The sequence below is a fragment of the Ascaphus truei genome, chromosome 10 (assembly GCF_040206685.1).
Source record: "Ascaphus truei isolate aAscTru1 chromosome 10, aAscTru1.hap1, whole genome shotgun sequence".
Classification (NCBI taxonomy): Eukaryota; Metazoa; Chordata; class Amphibia; order Anura; family Ascaphidae; genus Ascaphus; species Ascaphus truei.
Window position 1 is genome coordinate 2,727,487 of NC_134492.1, and position 13,754 is coordinate 2,741,240.

A 13,754-nucleotide genomic window follows, 5' to 3' on the forward strand; every position below is an offset into this window, starting at 1 on the left:
AATGGGACTAGCACCCTCTCTATCCACCTTTAAGACCCACCTTAAGACACACTTGCTTAAAGAAGCATACGAATAGCACTGTGAACATTCTGAACACATGATACATAAAGCTTGGCCCCCTGCAGACGCACTTACCAGAACTCCCTCCTACTGTCTCTGTACGTTCTCCCTACCTACCAATTAGATTGTAAGCTCCTCGGGGCAGGGACTCCTCTTCCTTAATGTTATGTGTATGTCTAAAGCACTTACTTCCATGATCTGTTATTTATATTATCTGTTATTTATTCGATTACCACATGTATTACTACTGTGAAGCGCTATGTACATAAATGGCGCTATATAAATAAAGACATACAATACAATACAAATGATAAACACCTGATTGCAGTCTAGATTGAGCAATTGCAGAACTATCTTGATACATCTGTTACCTTGTGCAACATCTCTTGCATGTTTAAACGTCTTGGAGGAATGTCCCTGTATATATCTAAATGTGAACATCTATTGCCGATTCTGATTCAATAACGCTGAGTAGGGCCATAAATGTGAGTGCGCTTCATCATCATGTTAGTTTACTGGTTTCTCTTCTGACCAGCTGTGTTGAACTATTTTTTTTTCGCATGCCAATTAAGAGCTGTGCTCCTGTTCAGTTTAAATACTTTTCAATGTAGTAAATAGTATTAACTTTGAAGTTGTCCATAATTGTCAAATGTGAAATATCCCCATTTTGTAAGTGTCCTTGTTTGGAGACTTCAGATGTATTTGTGACTAACGTCACACAGGGTGTAAAGCTAAGCTTGTTTTAATTCAGTATAATTGTAGGGCTGTACTGTGACTCATGTATTTTAGTACTACTAGATAATAATGGTATTCTATTTCCATAACACAGTAGGGTGAAAACTACTGTGACTTTTGTTTTGCCCTACTTTGCAGCTGAAGTTGATGGTGAAATACTTGTCAATGCTAAATGGGCGTTTTAATGCCTAGCATTGTTAAAAAATAAATAAATAAAATCGGTGCTTACATGTTGTACACATTGTGTAGTAATGTTTAAATTGTCCTGGTAATGAGGACCTTCTGGTTAAGTAACCTAAGAGTAGGGAATGCCACAGGTTCTTTCCTGTTCAGTTTATACTTTCTTGGTTAAATGACATCTTTATAGTAAATTCTGTAACACCACACGTGCTATTAGTCAAACCAAAGTGCAGAGTGAGATAGTGAGTGACTGAACAGGTTACTTTTGATGGTCATGTAGTATATATGGGTTTGTTTTGTATGCAGTGGAGTTTATAAATGCATACACTACAAAGTAATCCTAACGTTCTCTGCCTTTAAGGGAGCATCCAAGCAACAGCCTAAAGATGTGTTATAAAAAAAATCAGTTCTGTCATATTAGATGATACTGTACTTACTACATTTTTTTTTTAAATGCCATTTTTAATTTTAATATTTCATTCCTTTGGTTTCTATAGCAGATTTTAACGCTTCCCCAGCAGTCTTTGTAACACTTTCCTGTTTGGCAGCAAATTATCAATGTTATAAGCAGTTGTTGGGTATTACATTAGTAATATAAGGATACATTGTAGCTGCTGAGCTACACTGACTGAAGGATTGAAACTGAAAGGTAGCCATTTAGTGAACCTAGGGAAGCCGGGTCCTTGCTGATCGATAACAGAAAACAAATAGATTGGCAGCGTGGGTTCCTAGTTTTCAATAAAAGTAATCAAAGGCTGCACATATTAAACAAATGTGCCGTGTGGACTGCCTCTCTAACGTTCACATATTAATAACCTTTATTTTTCCTTAGTGTGGATGCCCTTCCAAAAGTAACATGTCCAAACCATCCTGATGCCCTTCTTGTAGAGGATTACAGAGCTGGAGATATGATCTGTTCAGAATGTGGATTGGTAGTAGGCAAGTATGAGTATCTGCAGTGGTCTTGGTGATTTGGCAGCAGAGGAGATCATGGTCATTATTCAATAGAACATTAAGCAGCTTCCCTGTGCTGCAAACATTTTAGTTAAATTAATTTAAATAGTTGACCTAATCTCAGCACTCTAAATGGACGTTACTGCTTATTGAATATGGGGGCAATGAGGTATGCTCTCCATTGGAGCCATGCATTGCATGGAAATTGCAAAGTTTGTTTTGAAAATGTAATCTTCCTTACTCCCACTACTAAACTTTAGATGTTCTTGTTTTCGATGCTCTGCAGTTCAGGAAACGGTGCACATACCTGACAAATTTCCCTTTTGCAATTTACAAGTACTGAAGCCTACAACAGTTATTCCTACTGCATGCTCTTAGGAATCCATCCACTAGATGGTGACACATTCCTATTAATGAAAGCAGATTTCTAATTTATTTATAAAATGTTTTCCCTGGAAGTAATACTATGAGGTACCTCTCGTTTTCAAGTACGTCCTGGCATGGAGTTATGATGATGGCGCAAGTCGCTTCCAAAATCTGTTTAGGCTTGAGTGATGTCAACCTTTGCTTTGCATCATTTTGAGCTTTTAGTGATCGCTGTAGCAAAAGGTACTTATGTTTTTGTTTTTCAGTAATTGTCCTTATAGTATAAATTGTCAATATCTGGTTTTGCAGATCTTTAAATGATTGCCTCATTGGTAAATTGTCACTTGTGTATTGAAGTATGTCCTGACTTCTGATGGCCCTGTCTGCAGTGTCAGTATGTTATTCTTGCTAAACGACACCAATCCAGATAAGAGCACATGTTGCTCAGAGTGGTCATTTCACCTACACATTGGCACGCAAAACACAAATAGAGCTTTACTCCGTGTAGAGCAGCTAAACTGGAGTTGGCTAAAACTAGGTTAATTTCTTTTAAATACATCATCCCATTCCCTATAAGATGTCCTATGTGCAATCCACAAGAGCTGTAATGTTCTGATTGCCTGCCACATATTTATCACGTGTTCTCTATTAAGTACGTAGCGAGAAGAAGCAGCTTCACCTTGTCCATTTACCTCAAAGCTGTGGGGTCTGCTTCCTATAAATGTATTAAAGCTGCAGTTCAGTCAATATGCTGCATGTGTGTTTTTTTTTAAATAAATCAGTTCTGTAGTAAGAAAAAATACTTTTAGCATTTTCTGTTTTTAAAAAAACAACTTTGAAAGACCAATTTTCTTGTATTCTATTTTAACAGCCATTTGCTAAGGCACTGCTCCTTCATGTCCTGTCACAAGCCCTGGCACACCCCTTGGTCAGCCCTGCCCTCCCTCTAGCACATGTCACTGCAGGAGTGCTCATGAATATTCATGAGCTTCCACTGACTGACAAGCAGAAGAAAAACAGATCCCTTCACTAATTATGTCACCAAATTTCGACCTATCAATACATGGAGAACGAATTGACCTGCAGCTATACAGTTCTTTAGGTAATTAGAGATTGCACACATAAAACTATTGAAGTAAAAAAATAAAAAAAAATAATAAAAAAAAGACTGAACTGCAGCCTTATGTCCCTGTGTTAACTGCCCATTAATCTATGGCCCAAAGTTGGGTCTTAGCTTTTTTAGGTCATTGGTAACCCAGGACCTTCACGTTGCAGACCTAGGTGCAGTTTGGTTCTTTAGATAAGCACATTTAACTGTCTGCCGTTGCTACAGGTGTCCTCCTTCTCCTCCTCCTCCCTCCCTCCCTCCCAGCTGGCAGTGGATATCATGGGACAAGGTCAGACGTGTCTAGATATTTTAAAGATCAAAAAGGATTCTCTACTAATTGCACTCTGTGTCATAGGTAAGTATTATTCGGACTATTTGTCCATACATATATTATGTGTATGGCTTACTATTATGACTGATTCAGAAACCCAGTTAAAATAAAATAATAAAACTTTATTACATCAAAATATATATATGTGACGCAGTGCCTTTATTTACAGTGTATATTATTTAAAAAATCCCAACAGGAGTACGGTAGAATAGATGTTCTCTAGTATCAATTATGAACACATTTATAGGTGTATCTGTATAGAGTTAGCATCTATCTACTTGGACATCTCATAATAGGGTAAATATAAGAATAAATGTAACCTAAACTATTAATAATCGCTATAGATTATATTCTCAATGAATGTGTCTTGTGCAGATATAGTCTCAATTCCGGTTAAGGAAACATATGGTAACATAGTAACTACTGGTATATGTACAGAGATAGCTACAATGTAGCATGTATATGTTCAGCTGTCTTTACTCAATATACATATGATTATACAATACAAGTCTGTATAGTCATCTATATCATTTCCCAATCACAAAGATATGGGTAGGTATAACTGTATATCTCATCAACAGATGGCTTTGCTGATAGCAATGGTAACACCTAGATCGAGGTATTTCATAACAGTATCCGACTATAACCCATATAACTCCTCTTATGGATATATAGTCTCGGCTGACTCAAGTGTCAAGGGTATACCATTTCAAATTCAATGTCTTGGATGTATCTATTTATACCAGTGTGTCCTTCTCTTACGACATAAAATATTCTCCGGTCACCAATGACCCATACAATTTTTTTCCTCCGGGATATGCGAAATAGGGCATACAAACTTTGACAAACATCTATGGTCTCAGCGGACCAAAAATATAAGTATATCTGTTGTGCACATTCAATATATTCGGTGTCCTCTAAGGGGAAATTCCATTGTTTCTGCAAGATGTTTCTGACTTGTTTGGTTTGTAAACTTACTGATGAATCTTATAATCTCAGTGTTGTCCTGGTTCATCTGTAAGTTTACAAACCAATCTCAACAAGTCAGAAACATCTTGCAGAAACAATGGAATATCCTCTTAGAGGACGAGGACCTGCAAGAGGTCTTGTCTGATCAATCTCAAATAGGCTACAGAAGAGCTATGAATATGAGCGAGGCTGGTACATAGCCACTTCCAGGCACAGCCTCAGAAAACCTGGCTAGGAGTAGAACCAGTAGGATCCTATCCATACACTAGATGCAAAGCATGCAACTCTGGCTAAAACTAAAACTTTCACCAATTCCTCAAAGACTGTTACATATAACATTAAAAGCCTCATAAATTGTCAAACTATGGGAGTCATATATCAGATCATATGCGAATGTGGAAAAATGTACATAGGGAAAACAAGGAGATTATTCAAAACCAGGATTTTAGAACATCAAGGAGACATAAGGCATACACGTGACAAAGCATGTAAATGAAGTACATGATGGAGACGAGAGTTATCCATTTTGTGGGAATTGAACACATTTCCCCAGGCCCCCGAGGGGGAGACTGGGACAAACGTTTATTACACAAAGAATGCTGCTGGATTTTTCAACTGGATACACTCTATCCAGAAGGCCTAAATGAGGGTTTTATTTATTCAGCATATCTTTTTAATATCAATTATTAAACAAAATAAATATATCCATTTATGATTTATTAGCCATTATTATTCATTTTTATTCACTCCTACACAGTACATACACTTCTATTTTATTTATTTATTTCACAATACTAGATAATAGATCACCAACACTACTGGTTTTAGAGGGGAAGATATAGTTTAATTTAGATCTGCATTGACCAATAAGGGCAGATCAAGATAGTTAGAGACACTCCTACACATTAACATTATCACTTTATATGCTGGATAAATATACCCAGATATATTACTATTATTTAGATCCCATTAGTAGGGTGGCCAACATTGTCCATTTATTATGTCTCCCTATACTATCATCATGGGTACACATACAGTATGTACAAATCCATATAGCAGTAACCCTTTTTTGAAGTGAAACTTCTTTCGTGGCACCTAGTCCTGATAGAACAAAACTGGATAGATGGGGGCGAAATGTGAAACGGAAGTGACGTCACATAATGGACGCCGCTCCGCTCACACGTCCCCTGTCGCATCGCCGCCGGCGCCGCTCCTAATTGCCGCCACACACCCCCACCCCCCACACACCCCCGGCTGCTGACATATGCGGCGGCGATAGCCGCCACACGTCTGGTGTCACGCCGCTCCAAACGGGCGCTGCTCCCCCCACACGGGCGATTACATATGCGGGTATCGCCGCCGGCGCCGCTCCTAACGGCTGCCATTCCTCCCACACGTCCGCTGCCATGCCGCGCATGCGCACTACTAATGGTGACGCTAACGGACTTCTGCACATGCGCAGAAGCGGCTGGCTGCGGAGCCGTTGGTGAGAGGAGCAGGACGTTCGGGCGGCTCAGTACCAGCCTCTTCACCCCTCCCTGGCTCCTCCGGACCCTGGCTCCTCCCCAGTCCAGACAAAGCCGCAGATCCCGGAAGAGAGGAAGAAATGGAGAGGTGGGGGGGGAAGGAGCTGAGAGACGGCAGGGGGCAAACTAGGGGTGCTGCTTAGTGTAATACAGGAGGAGGGGAGACTAGATGTGCTGGAGTCCTGGATAGGAAGAGTGTGAGAGCATCAGGTTAGTGAGCACACAGCCAGCGGGGAGGCTGTCACCGCGTGACTCACAGAGAGGTAACCAGGAGAGGGACTGAGGCTCACACAGAGAGGTAACCAGGAGAGGGACTGAGGCTCACACAGAGAGGTAACCAGGAGAGGGACTGAGGCTCACACAGAGAGGTAACCAGACACACACAGGAGAGGAGACAGGCTGCCGGTTATAACACTCACAGGCACAGCCACGCGCACAGTCTGTGCCACGCGCACACTTGTGCCACGAGGAATTCACACTTAGTGCAAATAGCTAATACAGGGGATGTGTGCCGAGCACGCGCATTCTAAGTCAAATTTATTTGCGTTTTGTCAGTGAACTTGTATTTTGATTTTTAATTAAAACATCACCAACACAAATACAATTTCTGTGACAAAAGTCAAAGAAGTTTCAGTTACTATGCGTGTGCACAGCACACACAGCTTTTTTATAGTAATATTGAGATTTACTTAAAAAATCTGATACTAATATATTTAGACACATTGCTCTCTAATACTTACTTTGAGGTTTATTAAATCATGAAATCTAACACCTATACATTGACACGGTATAGAATATACCACATAGTGTTAAATAGGAACAGAAATAATTTCCTGATTCCAAGCTGAATATCCGTTCCGATTGGCAGACGGATACACACACCTACCAATTGAATGATACATAAACGCGAGACAGGAACACAAACCCAGACTCCACCCATCTAAAGAAGCGTGGTGACACGCGAAACGCGTCATTGGACGTAGAGTCTGACGTCATCAGGAGGCGACATCTCTATCCCAGCAGAAAGCACGGCTTGTATATTTACAGGGTTCAGCCCTCCATAGCTCACCGGTCCGCTGAGGCCACTTACGCCTAATATATTGAATGTGCACAACAGATACTTATATTTCTGGTCCGCCGAGACCATAGATATTTGTCAAAGTCTATATGCCCTATTTCGCATATCCCGGAGAAAAAAAATTGTATGGGTCTTTGGTGACGGAGAACAATATTTTACGTCGTAAGAGAAGGACACACTGGTATAAATAGATACATCCAAGACATTGAATTTGAAATGGTATACCCTTGACACTTGAGTCAGCCGAGACTATATATCCATAAGAGGAGTTATATGGGTGATACCTGTAGTCGGATACTGTTATGAAATACCTCGATCTAGGTGTTATTACCATTGCTATCAGCAAAGCCATCTGTTGATATGATATACAGTTATACCTACCCATATCTTTGTGATTGGGAAATGATATATATGACTATACAGACTTGTATTGTATAATCATATGTATATTGAGTAAAGACAGCTGAACATATACATGCTACATTGTAGCTATCTCTGTACATATACCAGTAGTTACTATGTTACCATATGTTTCCTTAATCGGAATTGAGACTATATCTGCATAAAAGACACATTCATTGAGAATATAATCTATAGCGATTATTAATAGCTTAGGTTACATTTATTCTTATATTTACCCTATTATGAGATGTCCAAGAAGATAGATGCTATCTCTATACAGATACACCTATATATGTGTTCATAATTGATACTAGAGAACATCTATTCTACCGTACTCCTGTTGGGATTTTTAAATAATATTCACTGTAAATAAAGGCACTGCGTCACATATATATTTTGATGTAATAAAGTTTTATATTTTTATTTTAACTGGGTTTCTGAATCAGTCATAATAAGCCATACACATAATATAATGTAATATGTATTGACAAATAGTCTGATTAATACTTACCTATTAGACATAGAGTGCAATTAGTAGAGAATCCTTTTTGATCTTCTTATTGATCTACCTTGTATCCAATATACCTTATTCTCATGCACCATGTATTACAATAGTAGAATTGAAGGATGAGCGGTTTATTTTCAACTATATATTAGATATTTATATAGTCTAGCATAGAGGGCATACTGCTAAATGTTTCGTATGCAATTATATCCATAATAAAATCTCTAACTTAAAGGAGCACTCAAAGTGACACTTTCTAACAAATAAAGTAGGGTTAAAGCAGGTTGTCCCTGGGGCTGAACTGCTTCGATGTCAGCTCTGGGGACCCCCCAGCGTCTTGAGATACTTACGAGCAGCCCCTACAGAGGTGTATCTGTGGTTTCTAAATGTCCTGGTCACGTGGCCCAATAGGAAGACGTGGGATGTCCGCTTCTTATTGGCTTCTGGGACATTTAAGCCAGCATTTTGATATCCCCAACTTAACCAGCCAGAGCTGCTTCCGCCCCCACCCCCTACCAGGGCAGTATCTCTGGCAGCAGGGTCCCGGGAGTGAAAGAAACGCCAGTGCTCGGAGTGCCTCTTTAACGTTCATATCTGAAGTGTTCCTTTAGCAAATAGATTAATAGCAAAGCAATTATGTTGAGTTAGAAAAGACACTTTTTAAACTCTGATTACTGTTGATGAGCAGTCCGGCGCAACTTTCAGTTACGTAAAAACACTTAATTTATTTCTACTCGTAAACACTGCCATATAATAAATTAATTACAAAAGCGGGTTCCGGTTTTTGTTGAACTTTGCTTTAGCACAGAACCTGCATTGTTTCTTTTGCAATGAGCTGTATATATTTCCCCTTGCTATTGTCTGTGCTGTGGAGCAGATAATAAACATTTGGCCTTTCTAATGCCGTGAGCTGGCATTTGCAGTGATCATTCAATTGAGCGTTTAACGTGGAAAATGTTAATGAGGGAAATGGGACGGTTTACATTAATTGTACATCAGGAAGTCTGAGGACAGGGGTGTCCTCCCTAAAGCGGGGATATGTCCAATTGAGAACCATTGAGTAGCGCAGCTTTCTGGTCTTGAGCTTTCAATACATTAAAACAAGCCATGTTAATTGAATGTCAAATGATGCTACGTCTACCTGAAATAGTCAAAAGCTGCTTTTGTCACTTGTATTAGTTATGTTTACATTTCGTACATCGCAGAAAGGAATTAAGAAATGGCTGTTCATGCCACACTTATTTTCCACCCATTTAAAATAGAAATGAAATGGCGCGTTCTACTTATGCCAAGTATCTTGAGGAACTTGACAAAATGGGAAGCAATATGGATTTACCAAGTTCAGATTGTAAACAGCTCATCGCCTGACTTCTGTCCTTTGTAAAAAAAAAAAAAAAAAAAAAAAAAAAAATAAATAAATTGAAGTAGCTTAAGTTGGAACGGATTCCTGTTCATGGCATTACACTATTAAATCATGCCTGCGGTAGATGTGCGTTTTGCACTTCAAATGACTTTTTGTCGACATTTCCTGAAACTGAATATACTGTGCTTGTTTATTTTAATGCTTCATTAAAATAAAAGTTATTTCCAAAATGGACATTCTGCTTCCCTCTCTCGCCCTTCATTAGACTAGGGAAATTGGGGTTTGAACTTTTTGCTTTACTGGGCTAGAGCAGCTCAGACTCTGAAAGTTAATTTAAATTTGACATGATCACTTCATTTCTGGAGCCCTGCGACAAGCCATTTTTGTTAATATAATACTTGGTGTATGTATAGACATTTAAATGTCTAGTTGTAAAACTATATTTGTTTTCCTAAAATGACCTTTGTATCTATTTTGCATATATACAAATCCCAGGAGCCTGCCAAGCCTTGAATGTAAAACTATTTTTAAAGATTTATTTTATTTGAGAATGTTTGTACAATTTTAATATTTTACATATAACTTTGTAATCCTGTACAAAGGCTGTTATTATTCATTATGTGGTATAAATACATGGCAACCTTCTTGCACATTTTGCAATGTCATTTAAGTTTACAGGTGCAGAATATCCTTTAACAGCTCACGATGTGTACGGCCATTTGGGCTGTGACATAGTTGATGCTAACACGTTCCTATCACACGATGCTCAGCGCTGTATCGCTAATGAATAATCAGATTCTAAAATGGGGCTGTGAGAATCCTAGATGTGTATATTTACTGAAACACATGAATGTACAGCAAAGACAGACTTATTCCAATTGTTGTACTGATCATCTTCTACACAATCTCTTCTCTTTTCTATGACTCATTTGTTATTCATAACGCACAACCAAGGCACACTTCTACTGCAAATAATATTAAACAACTGATAGTTTTGTATATTTAATGTGATGCCATGTAATCATTGCTGTAGGTAATATGTTAGGTGTCAGGGCCAATAATTGATAAACACCACTTAAGTTTTTTTTGTAACTTACTTGGCGTTCTTTATCAGGGCAGTCCTTTGCCTGACTGGTAGGACTGCCTCGCTTATGGAAAACTAATTGCCTTTGATTAAACGTTACTGTAAAGCTGCATTCACGTGTGAAATTAAAGCATCAATCTTGAAGATTTGCTCATGAGATGTGCAAATAAATGTCTCACCTTTCAATATATATCAAATAGTCCCCGGTCCGGTTCTTTTCTCCATTTAATCAGAGAATAGAAAACCTCTTTCACAGCCTCATCTCAGTCGGTTACATCATTCAGGTGTATAGAATTTTTAGTTAGTGGAGAATCCTTAGCTCGGTTCTTGGATGGCAAATGATTCTGAATCTATACATTCAAATATACGCTATTGATTTTCTTCCAACAGTCTTAACATGGTAATCACCTGACTTTTCCTCAGTCTGACCAAGAGCATTGTGGGCTATCATCAACCTTAGAACACTGTTTTTCTTTAACAATATTTACTTTTGTTTAGAAGACACTCTTTGTTCTGTCACCAAGTGACTAACTATATAGTTAATCCTATGTTCCTTATCTTTTAAGACTTCTCTATTGTATTGTCTTTCTAAATATTAAACTAACCTTCGAATTTCAAACTCTTGATCATATATACTAGTCAATTCGGCAGACATTAAACATAGCAAGTTTCTTAAATCGCATAAAGCATGTCTACATCTGCCTGTGTTCGGACTGATTTTAACTTATCTTTGCAGAGGCAGCTAATCATTTTCCAATATAAATTCTAACTTCATACTAAATTAAACTATTTACATGCTGAATATGTATATAAAGAATTTAGCTTAATTAATATTTTGTGCTTTAAATCATCCTGTCTTCAAATCTGTTACATGCACTGTTGGGTGCTCACAGATTGGCATTTCTTAAGTGCGCCTATTGTATCATTTACCTGTTCAGCTTTGCGCAAAAGGATACTTGCTGTATGTTAGTCAGAAACGTGAAGGAAATGTTACATAAACTAAAGTCTGTCTGCTGATATTCTCAGGTGATCGTGTTATTGATGTTGGGTCTGAATGGAGAACATTTAGCAATGAGAAAGCTACCAAAGATCCATCTCGAGTTGGAGACACCCAGAATCCTCTTTTAAGTGGTGGAGACTTGACCACAATGATTGGCAAGGTAACCAGCTATAGAACATGATCCTGCAGCAGCAAGAAAGTACCTCAGTGGGCCCATTCAGACAGCCATTCTGTTCCTTGTCCCTGGCTTGGATGTACAAGCTGTTTAATGTAGTAAGAAACCTCTAGGGCCTCATGTATAAGGTGGTTGGGGTTCTGTGACTCCCACGGAGTGCTTATTTGCATGCGAATACCTGCTGTTCTATCTGAAATGTGCCGAGCATACAAATTACTGGCTAGAGAATGGTCCTTAAATCCTTTAATATTCTAAAGCAAAGTATCGAATATTACTGATTGTATAAACCTGCAATTTGACATTTGTGTCTCTATGGATATACAGATATCCTTTATGGGTGCATGGCATTTATTTCTATTAAATGCTAGATATTTTGATAATTGGCAAATAACATCTGTACAGTGAGCCAATTTTTGGTATAATTGTAAGTACCTGTGCATGTATTTTGGAGGATATTCAGATTGGGGAATTTGCCAGTGTAACTTTGTACCACATTTATATATGCTCAGGTTTTTACTTGCCAACTTTCTAGGAGTTACATTTTGAAACTGGCAACTATTTATTGTCCAAGAGGTTTTCTTGACATGTTTCACATTGGGAAACAAAGTGTCCAATTACATTTTTATTTTCCTTAAGTAAACTATTCCTGTGCAATTTAAGTGACCTAAATAGCTTTCCTTTCTGGTTTTGTATCAAGCGAAGATTTTCCTGTACTGTATTATAATAAATAGCATAAAATATGGAACACTTACGGTGTATGTTCAAGAAGTATTTATAGAAGTCTCTGTATTTAAACCCCAGGGGACTGGTTCAGCAAGTTTTGATGAATTTGGAAACTCAAAATACCAGAATCGCAGAACAATGAGCAGTTCCGACAGAGCCATGATGAATGCCTTCAAAGAAATAACTACCATGTCCGACAGAATCAACCTTCCCCGAAATATCATTGTAAGTCCACTTCCTTCACTGTTCTTGTATTGACTGTTTGCATAAAAATGAATACAACTATAACCAATTGCATTGCCTAAAATTAAAAAAAAAACACTTTTCCTTTGAAGGATCGGACTAATAATTTATTTAAACAAGTGTATGAGCAAAAGAGCCTGAAGGGCAGAAGTAATGATGCCATCGCGTCTGCATGTCTCTACATTGCCTGTAGACAAGAAGGTGTTCCGCGGACATTTAAAGGTAAGGTGTGTTTCGTTTGGGACTTTCCCTTATGTTTAGAGTAACTTGCTGAAGTGATAACATGCAACAGATGGTAGAGGGACAGGTGGTATGATAAGTTTTATTGGACCAGCAAGTACTTGATACTGGGGAAAAAAAATGGTGTTTTTTTTTTTTTTTTAAGTTCAAAATACCATAGGATCCTTGTGACATTACAGATTCTGACACGGGCTTCTTGCAGTCCCAACATATTCTTGATGTATATTCCAAATACCAAGCTTTATTATAAGATGTTACACAGGTTATATGTGGAGAGCAGTGTATTTGGTTAGCTGTTTCTTTCTGCTCTGAGAATTTCTCAAGCATGGCATTTTCTAACTATAAGTAACCTTTTGATTTTAGGCTTGTTAGTATGGAGAGAGACAAAGCACAAAGCATATATTCATTATTGAAGGTTGTATATCTACTGTCCGTGTTCCAGATCTTAACTAACTCTGTATACTGCCACAAACGGCAAGAAAATGTTTCATTTTGCACTGTGTGAATCCTTCTCGGCTTTCTTTCAAGCATGCAAAATTAACCCTTTAAATGGCTTTAATGAAGCTGACTATTGAACCCCCAAAATCTACAAATCCCCCTCAGTGTATTCGCACTATCGGAGTCCCAATAGAAGATTTTTATGAGACTCGTGGGCCTCAGCGATAAGCAGTTAGTGTTTCAGACAAACCACTTTAACTTGCAATATAAATAT

The 13,754-nt window shown here is 38.3% G+C and overlaps 1 protein-coding gene across 4 annotated transcripts in view; it reads left to right on the forward strand.

Moving 5' to 3' along the window:
• GTF2B (general transcription factor IIB) overlaps nt 1-13,754 on the forward strand; it is a 31,496-nt gene that overhangs the window by 10,802 nt on the left and 6,940 nt on the right. For all 4 annotated transcript variants that reach the window (XM_075615602.1, XM_075615599.1, XM_075615600.1 and 1 more), the window contains exons 2-5: nt 1,808-1,914; nt 11,688-11,821; nt 12,638-12,784; nt 12,895-13,024. In XM_075615602.1, coding sequence (XP_075471717.1) covers nt 1,808-1,914; nt 11,688-11,821; nt 12,638-12,784; nt 12,895-13,024 — 518 coding nt within the window. The remainder of the gene's footprint in view (nt 1-1,807; nt 1,915-11,687; nt 11,822-12,637; nt 12,785-12,894; nt 13,025-13,754) is intronic.